Below are 18,000 nucleotides of genomic sequence, written 5' to 3'. Positions count from 1 at the left end.
GGAGCAGCTTTCCTGAACCTGCCTCCTATTTTTTGGTGGACAAGGGATCACCTCCTGGCTGGGTATGCAGGATGAAACCGCGAGAACGCTGCAGGGTGTTTGCACATCACAGAGCATCATCTGCTCCTGCGGTATGATGCCCTAGAGGAGTCAGGACAGCTTGTCTCCCAAGAGAAAGAGCTGTCAAGGCTGAGGAGCGCTGCTCCTGTTGGGTGCATGGAAAATGAGAGCTTGCCATCTGCTGGAAGACGATCAGCATTGACAGGCGGGAGTTCTTGGGTGCAGAAACAGGAGAAAAGCCTGTGTCAGCCGTCCCTGGAGAGCTGGATGGCATTTGGGCTTGCAGAGAGAGCAGGAACAGCATCCTCTGACAGTAAGCACAGAGCAGGCAGGAAGCCTATGTCTCGGGCAGATGATGTCTCACAAAACTTGCTGCAGGGTTTTAACATGCTACCACCCTTATTCAGCCCTCCTTGGAGGCACCTGTCCCCATTGCAGGGGTAGCAGAAAGCAGTATGTGTTTGTGCAACTAATGCACCTCAGCTCATTTGTTAGTAGGGCACAGCAGAGAACTGGCTTGGTGGCATCTCGCATTTCCACAGCACAATGTGCCAGCCTGTCTGTTGAGCTGTCTGCGTGCTGTTCACAGCGCACTCCCCATCACAGCTTCCCCCACTACTCCCTGCACTGCACTTCCCTCCCTTTGACATATTCTCAAGATTCAGCCTTTTGTTACACGATCAGCACATCTAGCCCAACTGGCACCAAGCATCCCACTCCTGATCACATTAGATCCCAGTAACACACATCCAGCTGGAGAGTCCTGATTTCCCAGTAAGATTTTATTAATGTCTAGGAGAACATAGGCAGATATCCAGCACAAGGGCTTGAAGACTTGATCTACTCATGGACTAAACTTCCCCTAGCAATACAGGTATTGGCACCCCTGGGTGTAAGTCATATTAGCACACTCTATGATGTTATTTATATTACCAAAAGCTACAGCAACCTTATTAGCCTGCTATCCCACTGCTGCACTGAATGTGCACAACAGCAGCAGAGCCGGGAAGGCTCTGGGACGTTACTCTCCTGGTGTAGAAACCACCACAGGAACTTGGCAGTGTACAGACTGCGTTCTTGCCTTTTGAATTCAAAAAGGTAAGAAAGAAAGCGGCAGTACCAAATGTCTTAAATTCCCTGTATTCTGTGATGAGGCACAAACTCCTATTAGGTATCCACACATTTCTGGAAGGTGGCATTTTCACATAATAGTTTTTTCCCTAGCAGAACTAGGCTGCAAGCCTACATGCAGTGACCAATTCTGGCACATCTGCAGAAGGTGGTGCGGGACCTTCTCCTGCCTCTAGCTCAAGTTGCAGACACATTTGTTCAGCAGCAGCATCACTTTAAGCAGTATGTGCTTCCAGGCACTTACTTCCAACCCTGCTGTACCTACTAGACAACTTGGCCCAAGTGCTGGCGTACTTTGTGAGTAAATCAGATGGGGAAAATGATCCAGGTCAAAATAAGCCCAGCAGGACCCCCTCCCTCTCAAAACAGTATCTCAGGACAATGGGCACAGGCTGTGGGAAGGGGTAGGAGGAAGCCCCCTTCTACAACATGGACTGGGAACCTATGCTCTGAATAATACCGGAAGAAGTAGGAAAGACTAAATTAAACTGGGTAGAAGCAACAGGGAAAAGTAGTGACCTTAGTCTCTGATTTTTGTTTCAGATTGCTCCTACCAATTGTTCTTCTCATTTAGAGCAGGGATGGGAAAATTGCTTTGACCAAGAGAATATCTCCAGACTTCTCTTCCCAAGTTCAACCCAAATCTTGTGCTCCACTAAGTTTTCTGATTTCATTGTCTAAGTAGGAAACTCCCCAAACAAGGGCTTAACTAAGACTACGTTGTGTCTTAAGCAAACTTAGTGGAAACTATCAGCTGGGGTGTAGGTTTGTGTGGAGCTCAAGGAACACCAAACTTTTCCAAGTCTGGTCAGAACCAAATAGCCATCCAGGAAAAACAACATACTTTGCAATTCCAGGTATACTTCCAGATTGAAGATGCTCACTGGAGTGACTCCCCTAAGGTATTCTTCAGTAAATGATGAGGAAGGCTAGGAAAACATTTCAGTCTACTAATCCTCTAAAGGGGCCTGCAAAGTCTAACCTTTAATTAGTGTGAAGATCTTCAAAATCAGAAGAAACACTATCACTACCATGTCATGCTCCCAGTAGTCACGCCCGGCAGCCTCTTGCAGGGTTCCTTGGCTTTAATTTACACATTACTCCATCTAGTGGCCTTAAGGTTCCAGCATCCACGAGTTTAAAACTCTGCCCTGGTACCAGCTGGAATTCAAACCTCTGCAGCAGTTTTGCCATCACCACTTTCGCCTCCATCTGTTAAGAACAGCAAATTCATCATCAGTGACAGCAAATACAGCTTGGACTGCAGCTACTTAAAGTCAGTGTATTATGTCACGCTGCTTTGTCAGTATAGAGATTTAAAAGTTAAATGTTGCTGTGTAAACGCAGCCATCTGAGTTTGGGCAGGAAGAACAGTCGTCTGGGCCTTCCTGGATTTGAAGACAACCAACAGGTACCAAGATCGGTCCTTGTGTTCATGCACTAACCCCATTTTGGAAATCAGAGTGGAAAACTAAGCACTTTAATCTGAAGATTTTGAGCAGTGGTGCTTAGATGAACTCACAGCACACACCCAAAGAGCTGGCCTTCTGTCTTTCTGAAATGCTCTCTGCCATGCTCATATACTGCATTAAATTGTTCCTCCCATCCACACAGCCCTCTCTTCACCTTCTCATTGCCAGTCCTGCCTTATGCCCTTCTGCCAGCTGATGTTTTCCCTGCCTTAACTCTGCCAGCTGCAGCCACGGGGTGGTCCCTAAGAGCCCCTGCACACCCCCACGTGTCTGACCTCAGCTGGCAAAGGGATGTTGACTGCGATTCCCATCAAGGGGTTCTGATTCAAGCAGGGTCACCCAGACAGTTCAGAGGGAGAGCAGCCTGCTGCCCCCTCCCCTACAGACACCTGGTCTGCATGCGCACACGGGTAACGTGGGACCAGTGTGGTACATGTATGTCTGCTCATGTGACAGTGTTTGAGAGACATGCCATGTCATGGGCACAGTGGGGATCTGCCCTCCAGAGGGAAGAGGATCAGTGCACCATCAGTGTGGCCTTTGGTCCCCCACCACCAGCCACAGCCAGCACACCCTGACCTGGCCCAGTGCCAGTTAATGAAGCATCATTCCAGGCCTCTGCTTACCTGTGCAAACACCTGCCCGATGCAGGATCGGGGTCCCAGAGAGAATGGAAAATAGCAGTAATATGGCCTGCAAAGAAAAATGTTCAAAACTGTCACTCTTGACAGCTTGGTTGTAAAGAAACAAGCAAATATTTCATCACAGTAGCAAGGAAATAGTCTAAATATCACCTCACCTAGCTGACTCATTAGGACAACCTCCAAATGAACATTTTTTTGCTTTGGAGCAGCAATGCAGCTCTGCAGCTAGCTTCCTTGTCATCTCCACTTATTATATGGCTCAGCTCACACAGCTGTTCTGATGTGTGCAAACCTTATTTCAAAGCTGAGTGTCAAGCATACCCTAAGTGCTCTCCAGCCCATCAGGAGGATATAACAATCCACCCAATTATTGCTCCTTTGGGCAGCTCTGAACCATGTGAGTGAGAGGGCTTTTGGTCAGGAGACCAAACTAACTCTAGGCTGAAGTAGAACCCCTGCCTCATGAAGTAGGTAGATGCAGAGACCAGCACCAACTGTTCAGGTCACCGGTCCCTCCTATTGCACTCCCAGCTACTGCTCAGACTTAGGCTGCCTGCCCACTTGGCTGAACAGCATCCTCTGTCCCTTGTTCCCTCTTTAATGCACAGACACTTCAAGCATCCTGGGGCCAGGGCTGTTGCACATTAAATGTTTGTATTGCACCAAGGCAAATATTCAATCTGGTTTTGGCTCAAAGCTTTGACCTTGATACAAACATTAAATAACATTAGTATTGGTCTTTCTTTGTAAGGTATTCTGTTGTCAAAAGAACTTCTGGCCAAAAGCTGCAAGTTATTGCGCTCTATTTGCATTTGGATAAGGATTTAGTGTTACTCATAGTGGAATGGAAAAATAGTTTTATCCTGCCTTTTTTCCCCTTGAAATCTTTTCCTGTAATGGTTCCTTATTACATATTTAATAACCTGGGAGTAAAAAGAAACTCACTTAGGTGCATCTTTGCTAAACCGGTCTGGATTGAAAGTGAGTGGATCCTCGAAATACTTTTCCATCCTTCCCATCATATACGTGCTAAACTGTCAAGAACGAGATTATTTGCATTAGTGAGGAGCAGCACACTGAAAATGCCTCTTTGCTGTCACCGGTACAAAACCACAACTGCCTTCCACTCCCCAGGCAAAAACAATCCAGAGCCCCACTTCATACCCCAGTTTTGGCCAAAATTTCAGAGGCGCCAGTAGCAATAGGCCCCGGGAGGATTTTGGCCCTCTGACACACAGATCCATTACATTTGGATCAACAGAGCAGCAAAAAGCTGATGGTGGATAGGACTCACAACAAGTGTCGTGTTTGCAGGAATTCTGACACCATCAACGATGTGCTCCTCCTCCAACCAGCGTACCGTCCCCGGGACAGGTGGGTACAGCCGCAGTGATTCCTTCAAAACCTGCGTTAGCAAAAAGCACAAAAGGTCAGTTAGTTAATATGGTGCAGAAAGCAGAAATAAAATTAATTACTTCCCCATGGCCTTTCACTTTGGCTAAATGGGAGCTTTTGACTTATGGAACAGATGCTGGTGTATCTGTCTTGGACTTCTGTGGGCAAAATATATGGATAAGTCAGCTCCTTCAGGTTCTTTCTTACAACTGGTAAAACACAGAGAAAAGGAATTATAAAACACAGGAAATTCAAAAGATGCCACACATTGAACAGATCTGACACCTCAAGTCAGGTCAACAACTAAGCCAAAAAAGTACTGGGAAGCAAATTCAAAGGGAATATCTAAGAGTGAAGTCTCATGCCCCCAGTGTGCTATTCTCAGCGCCGGCTCCCACCTCCTTCCCACTCTCAGCACTGTGCTCTTGCTCCTGCCTTTGTCCTGCTTCTGCTGCTCGGGGAGCTGAGCCAGGTCAGAGCACCAAAATGACAAAAAACAACCTGGCAAAGGAAAATTAATAGGCAATAGTGAGGGAAAAAATGGAATGAGACCACTTCTTTTGGTGGCAGTGAGCTGTAAGAATGGCTTATTTCATCAAAGTGAAACCTAATTAACAGCGCACATTAGCATCGCACTGCAAATGCAATTAACAGCATGTATGCATGAGTGGATTAATGAAAAAGAAGCATGGACAAAAAGATTCAGAATTGCCTGAGTGACAGGAGAAGAGTCCTGTGGTCTCTGATTCTCCATTGATGGACTGTCTCTGACCAAGGGCAACTGTGATTTTGGTTGTACAGATCCAAGCTTGTTCTGTTCTGCTTTGAAAGGCTCTCATGTGATCTGTCTTAAAACTGAAAAGCTTAGATACCTCATCCTAATTGGAGTGGTGTAATTGTGATGGTATTTGGTGAAGTCTAAGGAAGCCTGCTGATTTCTGTAATCACAGAGATGCCTTTTCCTTATGAGAAACACACCTTTGAGATCTATCCACTGTCAAAGCACAGTGGTTCATGGGATAGGATAATGCAAATGGTAAAACACCATCATCCACCTCAGCAGGACAGTTTAAGAGAAATGTGATCATAGCAAGCAGGGAAATATAAGCAGAAGAATAGCTGCTGAGATGGGGATTCAGCCTCTACTGAGGGCTAGTGGTGTCCCTCATCTTGTGAAAAAGGATTAGCAACACAAATGCTGGCAAGTAGCCAAGCCCTGGTTTTGTAGTTCACTACCAACTAGCATTTCTATACACAACACCTCTTTTAGAACCAAACTCTCTTTCCCCCTCCCTGCCCCTGAGTGACTGAAGAGGGTTTCAAGACTGAATAATAAATACATTTTTTTAAAAAAGAGAAATTACAAAACCCAGCCATTATTTTTGGATGTCCTCAAATCCCACCGAGTTTATGGCGTGTGGTGAGATCATAGCTGGAAATGCTTTAACAATAATCAAACAAAGATAGAGCTGTGAGTTTGGGAAGTGCGTGGGATTCATACACAGGCTGGGCTTGAAGCGGCAAATCCTTCTTAAAATACGGCTATAGTTTCAGCTTAAACAGGTAGGGATTAAGCAACCCCACTCTAGTTCCCAGCTTGGTAATAATTAAGGAAAGCAGTGAAGGAATTGTGTGGGACTCTGGAAAGAAATCTGAGGAGCATCCTTCCCAACAAGGCTGGGCTGCTGCAAATGGCTTACAGTACCTGCCTGCTGGCTCTCTGAGGACAAACACTGTCAGGACCAAATACTGGCATTGTTCTTAAAATTTTAAAAATGCGGGGCTCCTCCATGACATGGCAGAGGTGCTACCAAACAGCTCTCACAAGTATTTTACCTCACTTCCACAGTACCTGTGATAAGTAGGTGAGTTTGCCAAGATCCTCATTGTCAATGTCTCTCTTGGCACCAAGAACATCATCCACTTCTGCCTGAAGCCTGCAGTTAAATTAAAAAATGTTAACTGCAGACACCCGTTTCTTGCTAGGCAAGTTGACAAATTACATTTTTTCACTTTCCAGACAGAGTTGGCCTTCAACTGCCACCCTTAGGCAAGATGCCTACTGATTCCCAGCCAGCCTGCCTGAACTTGTGCCTTGTATCAGGATGGAGCAATGTGCATCCAGTGCAGCCACATCAGGTAGGATTTGGGACCAGTATGTACAAAGGCTTTGGGAAGAAAAAAATTACCTAGATAGAATTGAAATAATCTTAAGCTTTTTTAAAAAATTTTAGATATATTGGGACTATGAAACTTTATTTTGGAAGGCAGACTAAAATTTATTGGGAATCAATCCTAGCTTTTTAATAATCCTTACAATTAAGTTTACCTTGAAATTAACAGCAAGCTGGGTTTGCAAACTGGAGCACACATACCTTTCCAGTATTTCAGGATGCTGAGCCAGTGCCATTACTGTAAATGACAACTGATTGGCCGTGGTTTCATGACCTAACGACACCAAAAATTGGTTTCAAGGTTAGTATGAAATAATAATATGACACAAAGATGGTTTACAAGTGTGGCTGTGAACAGGAAACTTTAAACATCAGGCTCCAAATGTTTTAGTTCAAGTATGCTAGAAATAAAAGGAAACACTAAAAGGGATGTAGATTCTATGTAAGGAGCTTTCAGGAATGACAAGATGTAGCTGCTAAAGATACAAGCCATCTTGCTGAACGCTGCAGTGGCTGCGTATGGCACCTACTGGTTATGAGCTCCCTAACAGAAGGGCAAGTGAGGTTTTGTATTTGTCTTGTCACATTACGGGACACACGGTTCTGCTGAGAAGCAAGGATTTACTGGTTTGGAGGGAAAACAGAACTTCTCACTGTCTGTCTTGAAAAGTCTGCTTTATATGCATAGTTTTCATTGTTTCATGGATAGGCAGATGTATTATTTTAAAGCATTGCAGAAAACAGACTTCTGCAAAAAATTTATTTGTTGCAGTAACACTTTTCTTGTGAGAGAACAGTGTTTTGACCTCACTTTCTAAGAAACCTAATTCCTACTGACTTGCAAGGTAAATCTTTCTATGTTGTTTACCTCATGCATCATCTTAGCCCCTGCTTTTTCCAATAGGCCTCACAGTGCTCTCTCCTACCAAGCACTGACTAGCGCTCTTAAGGCAAGAATTTGTTTAATCATGTGGGTGAGATGACATGAGGACATGTTGAAGATGCTTTCAGTGGGGTTTAGCAGGATTTGAGGCAGTGCCAGAACTCATAAGAAATAGCCTTACACCCCAGCAGACACTGCTGCCCTCTGTACCACAGGTTGGAAACCACTGGACTGGCGCTATAACATATCATTTGCCTACGAGAAAACTAAGGGTTCTCTTCAGACTTCACCCAGCAGGTCCTACGCTAGTGTAATACTGCTGTCTTCCAACCAAGTGACTCCTGGTTACAGCAGCATCACATGGAGTGAGCAAGGACATTAATCATGACCCTGTAGACAGCCCAAGAATGGGTACAGCTTCCCACATGACATATCCAAGCATTAAAAGACTACCAACCTGCGATAAAGAAAGTGATAAAGTTATCCAGAATGTTTTCGTCATCTCTAGTTCCCTCCAGAGCTGTCAAGAGGGAAAACCAAACAAAATTAGAAGACACCCGCGTGCCCCAGCTGGAACAGCCAGAATGCCCTTCCCTGTTTTGCACATTTTGTCTGCGGTGGCACTGGGAGGAGATACAGAATGGGCAACTCGACAGTGATTTGCAACCAATATTTGATCTAACAGAAAGAAACAGGGAATCTTCAAAGCAACTCTCACTATAGTGTGAAAAAGACATTAAAGGAGGATCAAAGTTCAGATCCCCAAAACAATTCCTCCTGAATCTCATGGCAGAATGTGCCATAGAGAAATTCAATCAAACAGCAATGTGTCCCCTACCGTCTCCTTTCAGTATCTGCGTAAGGACATCCAGTGTGGCTTCCTTCCCATTCTGGATGGCCTCTCTCCTCTGGTCAATGCACTCCTTCCCCACACGCCGCAGCAGCCTCAGACTCTCCTTGACCTCCTTTACCAGCTTCTGATTCCCTGGCATGTACTGAATACAGAATTTCTTCAGTCATTTTATTCCTTTTGCTGGTAAAAAAATATTGCTAATGTTATTTTTCAAGCGAGTACCTTGCTTTCTGCTAAATGATATCTGCCACAAAAATGTCTGCTCTCTCCAAGTGAAGGGTTTGAGTTGAAATGAGAAATATTTCCTTCTGTGCATGCTGATGTCCTGCCTTGTTACAGCTGATGTTTTGGGCACTGTGAGCAAAATTCCTTACCTCTCCATGGAAATAAATTGCAGCATGCAATACAGAATCTCACCTCGGGGCCCAAAAAGGAAAACAGAAGCTCTAAAAGCCTAAAATACAGCTTCTGGAAACTGTGAAATGTTAACTTAAATATTTCTTATTACATACATAATTTCCTAGCATATTAATTTGTGTTGAAAATACAATTTCTTTATGGTAAGAATGTTCAAATTTCTTCTACCTTGAGTGAAGGCTGCCATCCTTCTTGGACAAATGGCAAAAATCTCAATTTTTGCAGTGATGGGTGGGCAAGTGTAAAACCATATAAGAAGACAATACATGAGAGGGGAAGAGAAAGCAGAAAGAGAAAGGAAGCATTAAATGTTAATGTTAATTATGCAAGTGTTTTAAAGCACTAAATGAATTTTATCTTGAGGCATGCTAGAGGGAAGGAGCTACAGGTGACTGTTTCCCCATCGTATATGGGCCTCGCACAGCTCCAACCCACTAACTCATGCAGGAGCACAGGCTCCAGCTGGCTGCGAGCAGAAAGGACTGAGGTGAAAAGCATACAGACCTGCATGAAGGACATGCGCATCTTGGCCATCCCCTTCAAAACCATAGTCACAGCGTGCGGGAAAGGTGTCTGGTCATCACTCAGTGCATTTAATTCCAAGCCAAAGGCTACCTGAAGAGCAGGAGAGAAAAAGGCAACTTGTTGCATCCTCCTGGCTCTCTGGGGCTGGGGTGAAACAGCAGAACAGCCTCACACCACCGCCTTTTCCTAAAAACACCTCAAGCTACACCCCACCTTGCAGGAGGCTGTGAGGGAAGGGCAATATCTACATTATGCTTCCTCCTTATCTGGGGTGTTAATAATTTACTATTACTCTCCGTTCATCCCAAACTTTTTGCATAGAGAAGGGAAAAGTGAGCGTAAGGCAGACTTCATGCTGACATATAATGTAGTAACACAACATCCACACAAGAGCAAGCACTGGTGTGCCCCTTTCAGCAGGAGGGGTGGGAGGTATGAGGCTGTAAGGGCTTTTGCAAAGGGTCCCCATCCTGCAGGCCACAACCAGGCTGTGCAACCTAACTGCCCCTCCCTACGGCTCAGCCCAAATGGAAGTGGCACAATTACTTAGTCCTTCAGCTCTTCTGGCACTAGTGGGTAAAGGTTTTGTTCCCTGGCTCCAGCTCCTGATCACATCCTGCTGCTGGTACTTGTTACTTCCATTCCTTCTTGTTAGTTGCAGAGGAAACAAGAAAGCGGACAGCTGGTACCTTTGCAATGATATCCATAGTCACCCGGTTCATCATCGTTAGCATGCTAAACTCTTTTTCTCCATCTGCCTTTTCCTCTAGCTTCTCCATCAGCTCCTCTGCTTTTTCATTAAAAGTTTCCATCAGACCCATCAGGTAGCTGAACAATCAATAAAAATGAGAGATGGAGGCTCTGGAGAGGACATCTTTGCTCAGACAAAATTACCTTCATTATCTTCCACAGAAAACGGTAAAGTTTTTTCTTTTATTTGTAATAAATTTGCCTTTATACTTTAAAAATCAAACAGATAAAATGAGCTAAATGCTTCTTATAGCAGCCCCACCCTGTCCTGCCATGTAAACAACGGCTGTTGTGGCAAAGGGCTTTGGCCTGTGCATGCCAAAGCACGCGGACTTCATCTTGAGACCCTAAACACAACGCATTGAGGCACACACAAGCAAACCAGACCAACCCCCTGCTTATCAATCACACGGTATCTCACACAGGGAATCACTCAGGTGAATGATGAGGCTTGCCCACATCAAATCCCTGAGGTCTGTTTTCTGCCAAAATAAGGCAGCTATCACCACATTCCCAAATATGCAACCCTGTGACCTTTCTGCTGTCGCTGAGCTCTTACGGGTGTCACTGTCCCATGGGAAATCTGGTAAAATTATACCTGTTCCAGAAATGGTGTGTTGGACTAAGTAAAACATGATTTTGGCACTAAATGTTTTTTTTCTCTTTCTTATGAAATAACGAATCAACGACACAAAGAATCATGAAAATACAGTAGAAATAAGCACTAGATCAACCCAAAGATATTTGCCTTACGTTCGGCTGAAAGCTGGATCCATTATCCTCCGCTGCTTGTGCCAATGCTCATGGTTGCAAACAGTTACCAAGCCATTCCCTAGAAACCTAACATTTAGGAAAACAAGGAAAGGAACGGTTTTCAGCAAGGGAGCCCACAGAATCCCACGTAGTCACAAAGATAACTCTTTCACATCTGTTTTCTTGCATTTTTCCCACACGTAGGGAGCACTGTGCTGCTTTGACTACACAACTGTTACATCACTATGGACAACGACTGAAATGCAGATATGTTTTGCCTGGTTGGCATGGACTGCCGAGTTCAATAAGATGCTGGTTCATTACAGCTGTTATGCACATACTTACTATAACAATTGGATTATTATTTTTCTAAAGCCTCAGGCTAACAGAGAAAAATCCCTTTCTATTACTGAACTTAGGAGCTGGAAATTTGCATGCATTAAGGAATAATTCAGTCATCTAAAACTCTAAGTTTTGAACAAACTATTCTGAGACTAACTCAACATCTACAGAAGGGGGAAATATCGTCAAGGTAAAAAAAAATTCAACATAACCTCCTCCTTGACTGGGAAGACATTTGACTTGACACGTATTTTAATAGGTACATGCTGCTTATGTATGCCTGGAATTAGTTATTGGTCCCCACACTAAGGTAAATGGTCTGAGACAATGCCTGTGATGTTATTAATCTTGCACTTATTTTCAGATCATAATGGCTTCAGGTGTGTTTAGCCTACCTCTCACCAAATAAGCTGAAGATACGACCATACACCAGCGGATCCTTTGGGTACTGTGGTGACATCAAGAACTCCTAAAATCAAATCTCAGGTCAGTGAATACTGAGCATGATCTGTTTCCCAGACAAAACATAAAAAGCCACTCACTCTTTTCCTCCTGTAGCAATAGTCTGAAGACTAGATTAATTATTTGGTGTGCCCCAATTCCCCAGCTCCTGTGCTGCTAGATTGTTTTGCATGCCTCTAGCAGATTTTGCCCAATGACCTGAAATCTCACTCTGTGGTTATTGCAAAGATTTAGAGGAAGAAATTCAGTCCCTCATGCCTCACACATTTGAGATATTAAGCTCTTGCAGAGAGTCTCCTTTTCTGAAATGGTGGATGCTTGCTCTACCTGTTGTTTAAATAAAGGTTACAAAGCAAATCAACCGATCAGAGCACCTCAAGCTCCTAAGTCAGCCAGAGCCACTCTCTCTGCAGGCATGAACTGGCTGCACCATGCTGCCCTGAATATCAGGCATCACCTCACTCTTTCTGGAGGGCCAGGCCAATCCCCGCTGTTGATTTGGCTTTATTTTGCATCACCTTCACTCCTTCAGGACTCAGAATCAGCACTGAGACTCTGTGAAAGGCATTCAGCCGTATAATAGGTCCATATTTTTCTGCCCTACAAGAAAAGAAGGGAGAAGGAAAAAAATAATTAGATAATTATGGTACAAACCACCAACATGTAAACAGTTCAGACCTAATAACCTCAAAGGACCAAAGCAGCATGTACTGGGAACTACTGCAGTCTTCAGTGAATAAAGTCATTAAGAGAAAGATCAGCGTTCTCTCTGTAGCACCTCTACTGACCTTCTGAATGATGCTAAATATATAATTCAGAGCCCCTGTGCCTTGATTTCCCAATTTATGCTACAGGGCTAGCCCATTCACTGTTATTAATGTGTCTCAACTTACCACTGCAGGAAGAAATCATGCATAAAATCCTGTTTCCTCCACAAGATCGGCAGATGTCCAAATAAAAAGCTGCAGAAAATGAAGGTTAAGAGTGTCATGACAATGCCAACATAGGATTTTGTATGGACTGCAATCCTTGTTGCTCAGTGATGCAATACGAGTGTTGCTCAGTTTTCCTCCTTCTCAGGAAAGGCAAAAGTAAGACCTAACTGTGCCAATGCCCAGCCCTCACATGAATGAGCTGGGGACCAGGGTCAGGCTGGTGCACTTGGGCAGCCAGGCAAACCAGTGCAGAGAGGCAGGACAAGGTCTCTTTTGCTGCTGTATTATAGGAGATATCTGGGTCTGGGTGGGAGCTCCCAGCAAACTGCTTTGCTCCTTGTCTAGCTGACTGAATCTCGACTGCATCTATCATGTTTCTGTACATACAACACACATTTGCTTAAACATTCTTCAATACATGCTCAGCCCTGGTAAGCATAACTTTAGTTCTGTCAACGGAGTTAAATTGAGTAAAATTAGAAACCACCTCCTGTCTAAAGCCATGTCACCCCAAATGCTGGGAAAAAAAAAAAAAAAAAAAAAAGAGGGCAACCTAGAAGGATAATCGCTGGTTAATACAGAAATTGCAGAATTTAGTAAAAGGTTAACTCTTCAAATACAACAGCTGCATTAAAGTTAAGAGATCAGTTTCTTCCTTCGGCTGCAAGTGGTGAATTCCCACCGGCTTTGCATACATCTGAAGAAAAATTTGGCCAGGCTTCTCTCTAAATGAAGCAAGCTGCGCTCGAGACCTGTTTTCCATTTGAGAGACAGACAGCCATGCTATCATCCTTTTTAGTATAAACAAGCTATAGAAGAAAAACAGGCTCTTATTTTTTTTTTGTTGGAACCAGGAGGCACTTAAAATAACAAGCACTCAACACAGGTACCCAGCATCTAAAGAAACTTTTAATCCTTCACTTGACTCCTCCACTGTAACTGGACTCCAAAAAGATGTGAAAGCCCTAAATACGACAGATGAGTCCTTCATTAGCTGAAGCTCTGGAAACCTCTATCTGCAGCACATGAAGCAAGGTCCCACTCATGGCTCCTCTGGTGTGACAAATGAATCTTCAGAGGTATCTTTTTCATCCCCTGTCCCATCACCACTCATTTAAGTCAGGTGTTACAACAGGCCTAAAATGTTCATCCTCTAATGAGAAGTCCTAATTACTTACTACATGCCATGAAAAAAAAATAAGCATGGGCTTGGTTTGGGATATACAACTATGTGACACTATCAACTGAAAACATCTATTTGCAAAAAAATCCTTTTTGCCCATTGCCTGTTATTAAATCTTTAATATGAAGCAAACCTTTGAAGACATGACCACCCTTCTTCACAGGTGAGCCACTGATGCAGTAAAAATGACACAAAGCCACCACGACTCATTTTTCCAGCCTGTCCTGCACAAGTCCTTTAGAGGTGTGCTGCATTAGTTCTGATAAAAATACATCAGCCCAGGAAATCAATGGCAATAACATAATCTTGTCATCATGCAGCCACAACACCTGAGACAAAGCGCGAGGTTTTGTTAAGATCCTGTTATACTTCATCCTAAAATAAGGTTTTCTTAAGCTTTTATCAAAGCGAAAGAGCCAAGGGCAGAGGCAAAGTTGTGCATCTGGGACAGAATAATACCTTGAAAGGATACAGGCTGTGGACTAGCTTGCTGGGGAGCAGATCTGCTGACCGCAACTGGGGGCTGGTCCCAGTGGGCAGCAAGCTGGACACAAACCAGCCTTTGCTTCTGGTGCTGCTCTTCTCCAGTTACCAGATAACAGTCTCAGCTGAGAAGTGTTTAGATTCAGATGAATCCCATTTCAGAGTAATTTGGGTCGGCAAGGACTGCTGGAGGCCACCAGTCCAGACTCTGCTCCAGACCAGTCAATGTGAGAACAATGGTACCTGGCTCAGGGCTTTGCCCAGTCACCTGTGCCAGCATTTGTGCGTCCTGATGGTGAGGGTGTTTTTGCCTTTATACCTAACTGGGATTTCCCTCAAGTCAGCTTGTGCCTATTGCCCTCTGTCCTTCTTTTTGCAACTCCAGGGACAGTCTGGCTCCATCTTCTCATAACCACCCATCAGGTAGCTGAAAACAGCCTGTGGATCCCCTCAGCCCTTCAGCAGCCACTTCTCCACCCAAACCAAGCCCAGCTCTCAGCCTCCCAAGAATCCTGTCTGCCCTCCACTGGACTCACTCCAGTCTGCCAATGTCTGTCTTGTACTGGGGAGACCACCACCACACATGGCACCCAGCTTTACCCCCTCCCCCTCCCCCTTTATTTTTAAATGTATGTCTTTTGAAAACTGGAAGTATTTGAATTTCCTTCCCTTGGACACTTAGGAGTGGAAGTGTTTGTGCAACACGTACTGAAATAGCGGGTTTGGACTGTCTCTGGCAATTTGTACTTTTGAAAAGCTATCAAGCAGTGTGGGCTTACATGGCAGACAAGCTTCCACCGAGGCATACCGGTACTAGAAACCTTCCTGGGAAGGATCCTAGGCTGACCACCAACAGCAAACTGTTAAAGGAAAAATGTACACAGATGTGGGTACCACTAGGCTTGCTTTAATCACAATTCAGAGCTGGGCCGCCACCTCAGTGAGTAGCAGAAAACAAAGGGATACAGCACAGCTTATATGCACTTATCAAATCATTGGTCAATGTCCAAAGTTTTTAGAAGTTTCCTTTGGTCTTGTCAGTTCTGTGAATCTATCACCTGACTCTGTCCCAGTGGATTTATCTACTTGGTTCCAGTCTCTGCCTTGGTTCCAAGGTCCTCCTCAGATCATGATCTTCTTTCTGCCTGCTTTACCTCACACAATCCTTCAAGCACGCTTAGTCTTTGAACAAGCAATTCCTATTCACATATACTGATTTTTTCTAGAAACACCTGTGTTGCTGAGAGCACCGGTGTACACAAATTGATCACCTATTGTTTCTGTATTCTCCCACTGATTAACTTGACTGGGTTTTAAACCAGCCTTGGATTAGGGCTACACAAGGGACAAGGCCTGGTTCTGCCATTTCGCAGCTTCAGCACTTGTAAATTTCTTAATTCAAAATACTTTTTTTTTAACACAACCTCAAATCCTGTAGAAGGGACAGAAAAGCAGCAGCAGGGTGCCTCCAGCTGCCATCAAGTGTGTTATTTCGTGCCTCAAAAACGCACCTAAGGACAGGCAGGTTCAACGATGGCAAAATCCATCCTCTCTCTAGTCTTGGTATCCGACCCTGATGACACAAGTAAGCTGAAGCCAGGAGTTAGGCTGCCAAGCCGGTGTCCCTGTAGGCGTGTTCGTGTCGGAGTGCTGGGCTGGCATGGCGTCCCTTCCCGTGGCACGCTACGGGGGCACAGGCACCCAAAGGTGAGGCTGAACGGGGGCGCCTTGTGACGGCGCTGCCGCTGCCTGGCCGGCCGCCTTCTCGCTGCCCTTTGTCACTTACGCCTCGGGGTTTTCTGGAGCCACGCACCCCGCTCGTGAGGGTGCGCAGGGAAGCACCGGCTGGAGCCAGGGTCGCTGTGGCACGGCCGGCTGTGCTGGGCCGGCCAGCCCCTCCCGCCCGTCGGGCCCCCCCCGGCAGCAAGCGCACGGCGGGGCCGGCCACGGCAGGCCGCTGCCCTGGGGCTGCCGCGGCCGCCCGCGGTGACCCGGCGGGGCGGGCAGGGCAGCACGGGCCGCCGCCGGGCGCAGGCCTGGCCGGCAGCGCTGCGGGACAGGCCGGCGGGGCGGCTGGCCCACCGCCGCGGGCTGCTGGCCCGCCCCCGCAGCTCGCCCCGCACAGACGCGGGCCGCGGTGTTTACCTTCCGCGCTGGCACGGCCTCACGGCGCGGCCCGGCGCTGCTGAGCGGCTCCCACCGCTGGCGCCCCGCCCGGACCCCCCCGGGGCCCCGCCCCTCCCCGGCCCCTTACCTCTCCCGGGGGGCGCCGGGGATGTGGTCGTACTTGGCGTGGATGTACCGCACGTAGCAGCAGTACAGGCCGAAGGCCAGGAGGGACAGGCCCAGCAGGAGTCCCCCGGCCGCCCCCAGCGCCTCCATCCCCCCGGCGGCCGGCTGCCAGCGCCGCGGGCCCGGCCGGGGCGGGAAGGGCCGGGCAGGCCCCGGCGGCAGGACCGCTTAAAGAGCCCGGCTGCGGCACCCAGCGCGTGTGTATCTGTGTGTGTGTGCGTGTATATCCGTGTGCGTGGCTGCCCGAGTGAAGGTGGTGCCTTGCACAGGAGCGGGAGGAGGTCAGGCAGGATGCCGTTTGCGGAAGCGTTTTAACGGGGCTCGCCTCCAGAGGCCCTTAGGGAAATGAAGCTGTCCCAGGCTGAGGAAGGGGGAGGCTCTTTGTTGATTTTTAACTGTTTAAAATATAAGAGGTGAAGGGAATCTGGTGTTGACGCCTGTAGGAATCAGCAGATGAAAGATTTTCAGAGCAATCTGCTCCGGGCCCTGTGTTACACAACATACCCATCCATCATCCAGGCATGCGGATGAGGAATGATCTGGTTTTATTCAAAGTAGGTGAGCTAAAGCTGACTGCCCACGAATTGCACAAGGATTGCAGGGCACAAGCGACCAAGCCATAAAATGGTGGAAATTCCTTTCTGATAAATGAAAAGTAATATGTGGAGAAAGATAAACAATGCATGCACATATACATCCAAACCAGTTACACATACTCCGTGGTGGCACCTATTCAGGAAACGTCAGCTTAAGGCTCAGTACAGATCAAAGAAGCAAGCAGAGCATTGGCAGTGATTAGAAAAGGGACAGCGAACAAAACAAGATGCCTGAGTGTGTTAGTCTATAGGGGACTCTGTAAATGGCGAGCATACCCACTGTGAATGAGTACCACATGCACTCTTCCTCCCAGCTCAGCAGAGGTGTAGAAACAGAGGCCGAAGAGACTAGACCTTCAAACTGGAGAAAGGATGAGTGAGAGAGGTTATGACAGGGGTCTGGAAAACCATCAGTGGTTTGGAGATAAATAGGGGCAAACCAATCATCACTTTGTATAAATCAAGAACAAGGAGGCACCCGCTGAAATGATCCAGCAGCAGATGTAAAAGAAGAAGATATTTTTCACCACAAATTGTTAAATGGAGGAACTTATGGCAACAAGCTGTTGTGGAGGCAAAATGAATAAAGGAGTTCACAAGGAGCCAGAGAAAGTGGCGGAGAATGGATCCAGGAGCCATCACTGGCCTCA

At 46.2% G+C, this 18,000-nt stretch overlaps 1 protein-coding gene across 2 annotated transcripts; it reads right to left on the bottom strand.

Annotated features, from left to right (window-relative positions):
• Positions 1–821: 821 nt before the first annotated feature.
• LOC101918324 (cholesterol 24-hydroxylase) lies at positions 822–17,024 on the bottom strand. Of its 2 annotated transcripts, XM_055791442.1 has the most exons (15): positions 16,717–17,024; positions 12,755–12,823; positions 12,380–12,461; positions 11,795–11,868; positions 11,058–11,144; positions 10,244–10,382; positions 9,534–9,644; positions 8,598–8,754; positions 8,217–8,279; positions 7,078–7,150; positions 6,555–6,639; positions 4,602–4,712; positions 4,253–4,341; positions 3,290–3,356; positions 822–2,403 (listed from the first exon to the last, which is right to left on the bottom strand). In XM_055791442.1, the coding sequence occupies exons 1-15, from the start codon at positions 16,842–16,844 to the stop codon at positions 2,242–2,244; spliced, it is 1,497 nt and encodes a 498-aa protein (XP_055647417.1). In that variant the 5' UTR covers positions 16,845–17,024; the 3' UTR covers positions 822–2,241. The 2 variants fall into 2 exon arrangements, with proteins under 2 accessions (XP_055647417.1, XP_027632879.1); XM_027777078.2 differs by lacking the exons at positions 12,755–12,823; positions 16,717–17,024 and having other exon boundaries at positions 12,319–12,411.
• Between the last annotated feature and the right edge of the window lie 976 nt (positions 17,025–18,000).

Source organism: Falco peregrinus, chromosome 1 (assembly GCF_023634155.1).
Source record: "Falco peregrinus isolate bFalPer1 chromosome 1, bFalPer1.pri, whole genome shotgun sequence".
NCBI classification, from domain to species: Eukaryota; Metazoa; Chordata; class Aves; order Falconiformes; family Falconidae; genus Falco; species Falco peregrinus.
This window is presented reverse-complemented; position numbering and strand designations above follow the sequence as displayed.